Source organism: Saprolegnia diclina (assembly GCF_000281045.1).
Source record: "Saprolegnia diclina VS20 unplaced genomic scaffold supercont1.47, whole genome shotgun sequence".
NCBI classification, from domain to species: domain Eukaryota; phylum Oomycota; class Saprolegniomycetes; order Saprolegniales; family Saprolegniaceae; genus Saprolegnia; species Saprolegnia diclina.
The window spans coordinates 146,630-153,506 of record NW_008246114.1 but is presented as its reverse complement, the minus strand read 5'-3'; the positions used below and the strand labels follow the sequence as shown (position 1 = coordinate 153,506).

Below are 6,877 nucleotides of genomic sequence, written 5' to 3'. Positions count from 1 at the left end.
CTCAGCTCTTGACCAAAAGACGTCACCCGCGTTCAGACTGTCCTTCGCATCCTATGTATATATTATCATCGCAAGACAGTAATGTGCGTCCATAACGCTGTTGTGAGTGCTCTCGTCGCATCTCGCAACCGGCACCAGCCTTGCGTGTGGCACATGCCATGGATAGGCATTTTTAGCTTTTATATATGGTTATACGTGGCGTATGCCATAATTTATTATAGGGTCGATTTCTCGTGTTGTACAGCTCGTCTGACATTGCGACATAGCGCAACATACTCTCCAAAGTGCCTTTTATCTGTATGCCAAGCTAGAGCGATTTCGTTTCAAACGTCATTGGGACGTCGAAAGCGGTCGGTCCAGCGAGGAGCGGCCTCGCAGCGTGGCATATCCCCTCTGTGATTGGCCTAAAATAGAAAATTTTAGCCAATGAAATATGCTTTGTCTGTCGTGATTGCTGCATTGCTGCCCTACAGCCTCTGCTTGACCGCAATTTTCAATATGCAAGCAGTGTACTTCAACGCGCTTCAAAATGGAGTCGACTGCAAAATGAACATGTCGACCCTTGCACATATCGTTGGATCACGTAACGCTATGCTACACAGCGAACGATAACCGTACACTTTCAATCGAATTATTTAGGTGACGATGATAACCATGCGAGTGAAGCGCACTAGATCCTGCTCCACGTTGATGTCCCATGTCTGCTGATCTTGGCTATACAACTATCAAAATATAATTATAGCATTCATGAGCTACAATATTATAGTCGATGCAAAAAACTCTCGCGCAAGTGGCTCCAGGGTTGTGGTTGTGGGCCACAAACTCCGAAGGTCGCGTCGACGACACGCCATCGGATTGGCTTGGCCCTGACAAGATTGGACCAATCACAGTGCGCCAGGTCAGCCAATCAGACGCCTCCGACGCGGTGGGTCTGCCAGAAAAAGACATGCGCAGCACCGCGACCCTCGAGCGGCACTTGCGCCTCGTGTCCGAAGCGACGCTCGTCGGCGTTCTCGTCCTCCTGGTCTCTGCGAGCGTCGTGCTCCCGATGCTCATCACGCTCGCCTGCTGCGCCGCATTAACCTCGCTCGCCAGCGGTCTCGACGTAATACCACCCAACGTTCTCGCACCCTCACTCATCGTCTACCGCCTATCCTCCTATTAGCTTTACTATTCGTTTATATATAAATACTACAGCCTCGTGCGATAGTCTGGAATGCGCACTGCTAACAGCGGTGCGGTTTCATTCGACCCATCACCGCGAGCGTTTTCCGATGCGCTGAGGAACTGGAGAATGCCACGAGGTCAAGTAACATTTGCATCATAGATTAGTCTAACTTGAGATGCCGTAGATAGAGCCATACAAGCACAACGCGCTCTACCACAGGTTTTCTATGCGTGCAAGTATCTACCGGACACTCTGGCGGAGTCGAGCGACCTACCCTCCTTCCTACTTCAAGACTCTAAATTCGTTCTAGTATTTAAATATCAGTTAACGGCGCTGCATGTGCAGCCGACGCTTGTATGGCCACTAGAGAGGTGACGCTTGCTTGCTTGGTTATAGTTTCGACTTGAACGACACCACAGTGCCAAAATGAGCTGCTCGTAGACAATTCATGTATTTCATATAAACTCTTTATAATGCTAGCTACTTGTACACATGACAACTCTTATCGAAGCACTTCGACCGTGCGACGACTAGATGCCTTGTTAGGCCGAGGCACTCGACTGGTCACAAATGCGCTGCAAAAGGGCCTCGCCGTGCTCGCCTGAAATGACCATCTTTGTCTTGGCCACGAGATCCGTCTCGACGGCGTTCTTCTTGGTCTGGTAGTCGAATTCGCGCTTGCTTGCGAGGAGCTTGGCGGCCTTGCCTTCCGTGTTGGCCGCGGCCGTGAGACCTTCGGCCGCCTTGAGCGCAGCGTCAATCCGCGCCTGCTGCCGGATCTCCTCGGCTTTGATCGTCTGTTCGTACTCGCGCTGGGTCTTGACGAGCAGCACCATCGCATCGTTGCGCATCTTGGTGGCGGCTGTCGACGCGGACGCGGCTGCAATGTCTTTTTGGCCGGCCGCGCGAAGCACTTGGGCGTCGCAGATCGAGCGCTGGTCGATGCAGAGCACCTCCATCTTGGCTTCGGCGTCGAACCGGAGCTTTTGGCGGCGAATGAGCTCGCGCTCCTTGAGCGCAATGAGGTCCTTAACCTTGCGGTCGTTCTCTTTTTGAATCGCCGTCAATAGCTGCGTCTCTTCGTTGATCAAAATGCGCATGTCGTTTTCTTGTTTCTTCTCTTGCTCTTCCATCTTGGTCTTGAACGCGGTCGTGTGCTCAAGCGTGCGCGAGAGCCGGACCGGGAGCTCAACGTTGGTCACCTTGACGTTGTGGACAATGACGCCGTAGTCGCAGACCTTTTGGTTGAGGTCCTTCTTCATGCCGCTCGCAAACTCTTCGCGGAGGTCGTGGACTTGGTCGTGGCGCACCGAGTGGACGAGCCCGCGGATCGCCTCCTCGGTGATCTGCGAGATGAGCTCGTTGAAGCGCTGCGCACCGAGGAGGTAGACAAACTTGACCGCATCGTCAGCCGTCGGTCCGATTTGAAAGTTGATCGAGATGTCAATGTCGATCATGACGTTGTCGGACGTCGCGCAGCGCTTGACGGGCGCCGAGTACGTCACCGCGTGCTTGGTGACAATGTGCGAGACGCGGTAGTACGCGGGCCAAAACATCTTGAGACCTGGCTCGAGAATTCCGGCATGCGAGTTCCATTTTTGATAGAGCACCCACATGCCCGATGGAATGCGCACAAAGGTGTCACACAAGAGCGGGTACTTTGGGACGAGCACGAGCGGAATGCTGCCGTCCTTGGTCTTGGCGTTGAACGCGTGCTCGGCGTGCATGTGCTTGCGGATCGTCTTTTGTACGACGATACTGCGCTGCGTCGACGACGTCGGGTGCTGGGCGGACGCCATGGTAGGTTAGGTTGCGAAGGCCAAGGAAAATTGGAAAATGATCGTGAATGATCCGTGGATTTTGGAGATGTTGGACACGACGGATACCAGTGGAGCGATGGAGCGGCGTCCGAGAAGACGACGGCGTGTCGCGGACACCGCGTTCAAGTTTGTGATCCTGCGGCTCTGTCTAAAGATATGTATATGCAAGCGTGCTACGCTGCCACGTAGTGCTGCTGGCTTTTCAACGTGCATCTGATCATGCATGTCCCACCTGTCTTGTGGATGTGGACAAAAATGAAAAACGTGTCCCAGATCTTGCAACCGCGTGCCACCGCGCAATATTTTAATGATTTTATCCAGCGTTGTGTATGTGATTCTATAAAAACACGTGTCCAACATGGTGGTTTTGAAAAATCCAATTCCTGGCTACAAGATTCGTTTCCAGTCCACATCCAGCGCGATCTTTGGCGCTGGGACACGTCTTTCTGTTGAATCTGAGCACGGATCCTTGAAGATCGCGCCCGCGGCAGGTACGTGGGGTGCATCTTCACGCGTCTGTCCAACGCAACTTCGGTCCTCTGTTGCCGTTGGGGTGTGCGACACGGGCTCGCAGATGCAAGAATCCTCCAAGATCGTCATTGTTTGTTTCAATTTCATTTTCATTTTTCAATTTCCATTGTTCACAGCATGAGTCGTACCACCACCGCCACCTCAAACGGAATGGACGCCAAGTCCAAGGTCCAGACGCACCTGATCTTTGATCACATTGGGAGCGCGGACAAGGCCAACGAGAAGTTTGGCTCGTGCAAAGACGGCAACACCATTGTGATGCTGCAGCCGGGGCGCAACCCGGTCAAGCCGTATCTGTGCGTCCCCGAAGGCATGTATGCGATCGTCCAGCGCTACGGCCGCGACATTGACTACGTGTACCCCGACGGCCGCCATAGCCCGCTCTGGCCTGCAGGCTTTCACATGGCGTCGGTCTTTACCAAGATTGCGTACCTCGTGACCAAGCAAAACGTCGTGTTTGACACGCCGGTCAAGGGCTGCAAGACCGCCGACAACGTCACGGTTCACATCGACATGGGGCTCGTCTTCCGCATCATGGGCGACGAAGAGAAGGGCGAAGACCCGGCGCTCGTCAAGCGCTTCGTGTACGAGCTCGGCCCGCAAGGCCTCGAGACGCAGCTCCGAAACGCCCAAGAAGAAGCGGTCCGCGCCCTCGCGCGCAACGTCGAGCACACAGAAGTCTACTCGCTTCGCGACGGTACCGTCAAGGAACGGTTGGAGAACTCGCTGCAGATGCGAGGCCCGACGGCGCCGCTTCTGCCGCACGACGCCATTCAAGAAGACGAAGAGACCAAGGAAGACGAAGCTAGCGACCTGCCGCGTGGCAAAATGGCGCCGGCGCTCGCAATGCCCGTCAAGTACCTCCAGGTTGACGCCTCGGAAGGCCCTGGCGACATTCCAGCAGCCAAGATTCTGTACAGCGTCACAGAAGACATCAAGCACAACCTCAACAAGCAATTCAACCCGTACGGCGTCGAGATTAGCACCGTCTCGATCACAAACGTGCTCTTGCCGCAAAATTTCGAGACGCAAATGGAAGAGAAGACCACGTACCAAAGCGCGATCAAGGAGCAGACGATGAAGCAGCAGAGCGATATGCAGCTGCTCCAGTACAAGGAAGAGATCGATACGACCAAGCTCTCGAAGCGCATGCGCCGCATGGAAGAAACCGAAGCGGGCAGTCGCCAGTGCGCCGAGATTCAAAAGGACATTGACGTCATCATGGCCGACACCAAGCTGCTGGAAGCGCAGATTCAGCAAGAGCAAAGCGTGCGCTGCGCCAAGATTGTCGCGGACGCCGACCTCTCGATCGCCAAGATTACGGCCGAGACCGAGATGATCCAAACGGAAATCAAGGCGGCGTGCGACGCCGAAGTCATGAAGATCCTCGCCGAACGCGACGCGCTGATGGTCAAGATGAAGGCGGACGTCGACCGACTCCAGGCGCTCGGCGATGCCCGCGTGAATGAGATTCTGGCCGACGCCGAAGGCGCCGCGTCCGGCAAGCTCCAGCTCCAGCGCGAGTACTTGCTCAAGATGCAGCGGCTCGACGTGACGAGCGCGATGGCCTCGAACGCCGATCTCGTGATCGCTGGCAACGGCAACAAGAACTTGCTCGCGGACGTCTTTGTCGCGCAGCAAAAGTCCAATGTGCTCTTGAACATCAATGGCATCTCGGCCTAAGATCTGAGATCGGAGCTTGCGCGCGTTTCCCGGCATCCCATTGGCAGGATTAAAATTATTGAGTAGCGATACGTAAAACAAGTGTACATATACTTTTCATTTTTATAGGATGCAGAAAGGCTGGCTACCTGCACGCAACTGGAGGCCTTTGGAAGCGTGTGTCCCTCGATGAACTCGACAATGGTTATGTCTATTCAAGTACGAGATAATACATGAATAGATCTTTGTCGATGTACGAAGCGTCATGGCGAGGACGCTCGAGACAACGTCGAGGGTGGGAGGGAATGGTAGTAGGTGGCGTGCGATTAACCTGCGAAAGCTCGCTGCCATTCGTTGATTTTTAGCCAATGGTAGTCGTTTGTTTATAACAGTCAAGAATTTGAATTCCAGCCAACGGACCGACGAGGGACATGCCCGAGGGACCGCGCCGGAAGCACGGGCGGGAGCCATCGTACGCGCTCGAAGCGGTCCATGGAAGGTCCATGCTCATGCTCCCTCTTCCTAGGAAGCGACCCTTCGTCTTCAAGACGCCGCAGAAGGTCGCATCGCCCTTTGTCTTTACGAAGAAGGCGCGTCGCCATGGGGCCAACGACATCCATCATGCCATGGACGACGACGACGATGGCGACTTTCTCGGCGACGAGTCGCTTCTTCCAGAACGCGCGCTCTTTGGCACGCCGTCGCGGGCGAAGGCCATGCGGAGGCCCACCCGGCGGGAGCCGACGCCGGACGAGGTCGCGATCCGTGCCAAGCTCGTCGCCAACCAGGAGCACCATCGACTGCAAATGTTCGATACCTTATGTACCCAACTCCACAAACGCATCGTGGCCCAGACGCAGAGCGCGGCCAAGGAAACATGCACGAAGAAGCAAGTCGTCCACGTGCGTACGTCGTCATCTTGCTGCTCCGCAGGCCCATCATGGCACTTGTCCTACATAGTGGAGAAGGCGGCAGCTGTCATCAAGGACCAGTTCGCCTCCAACGAGGTACACACGCCATACCTTTATCACGCTGATGGATATGCTGTAGCCAACGGAAGAAGAAGCCAAACCACAGCAAGAGACCGTCCACGCCATCCTCACCTCTCTGGAAGAAAAGCTTGCCTCGTACGATGCGACGCATGCCACGACTGTACCTCTTACGATCGAACATAGGTTGCAAGAACAAGAGAAGGAGTGGCGCTCGTTCTTGGAGACGGTACCGGCGACGTTGGCGGCGTTGGCGGCCGCGGCGCCACCCGTCATCACGGAAGACGTGCGCCCCGCGGGCAGCCGCGGGCAGGCGAGTGCGCAAGAGCTCGCACACGAGCAAACCGCGCTCTGCCAGCGCGTGGTTGAGCTCAAAGATCAGGTTGGCGTCGTCTTTTGAGTTCTTTCTCAGTCGTGGCTTATGCCCACTGTAGCTTCGGTTTTTGGACATTTCGATCGAAGACCTTGAACGCATGATGCACGTCTCGCAGGCAACACGATCAAGTCTCTTTGACTCGTTCCATGCGAGTGAGTTCAAGGGCTACGCCCACATGCAAGCTCCGAAAGACGCTATCAAAGCGCTCATGGCGCTCTTCTCGTAATATACGCTTCTGCTTCTTGTAGTACATCTTTTCGCCACTCTTCGCGCGCCATGTATGCAGCATCTACGGCACGTCCAACTGTCCAATGCAGCTTCTCTCGCTGTC

At 55.0% G+C, this 6,877-nt stretch overlaps 3 protein-coding genes across 3 annotated transcripts; 2 read left to right on the top strand and 1 right to left on the bottom strand.

Moving 5' to 3' along the window:
- Positions 1–1,600: 1,600 nt before the first annotated feature.
- On the bottom strand, positions 1,601–3,162 carry SDRG_12163 (hypothetical protein). The gene has a single exon (XM_008618225.1). The coding sequence runs from the start codon at positions 2,965–2,967 to the stop codon at positions 1,711–1,713; it is 1,257 nt and encodes a 418-aa protein (XP_008616447.1). The 5' UTR covers positions 2,968–3,162; the 3' UTR covers positions 1,601–1,710.
- Positions 3,163–3,601: 439 nt separating this feature from the next.
- Positions 3,602–5,318, top strand: SDRG_12162 (hypothetical protein). Its single transcript, XM_008618224.1, has one exon. It carries the CDS (start codon positions 3,637–3,639, stop codon positions 5,200–5,202), a length of 1,566 nt encoding a protein of 521 aa, XP_008616446.1. The 5' UTR covers positions 3,602–3,636; the 3' UTR covers positions 5,203–5,318.
- Positions 5,319–5,612: 294 nt separating this feature from the next.
- Positions 5,613–6,772, top strand: SDRG_12161 (hypothetical protein; the record flags this gene model as incomplete). The annotated part of the gene is made up of 6 exons (XM_008618223.1): positions 5,613–5,653; positions 5,708–6,087; positions 6,142–6,188; positions 6,232–6,308; positions 6,357–6,552; positions 6,605–6,772. 6 exons carry the CDS (start codon positions 5,613–5,615, stop codon positions 6,770–6,772), a joined length of 909 nt encoding a protein of 302 aa, XP_008616445.1.
- Between the last annotated feature and the right edge of the window lie 105 nt (positions 6,773–6,877).

Excerpts from the sequence above, each read along its gene's own strand:
- SDRG_12162 (XM_008618224.1), top strand. The coding sequence starts at position 3,637 with ATGAGTCGTACCACCACCGCCACCTCAAACGGAATGGACGCCAAGTCC.
- SDRG_12163 (XM_008618225.1), bottom strand. The coding sequence starts at position 2,967 with ATGGCGTCCGCCCAGCACCCGACGTCGTCGACGCAGCGCAGTATCGTC.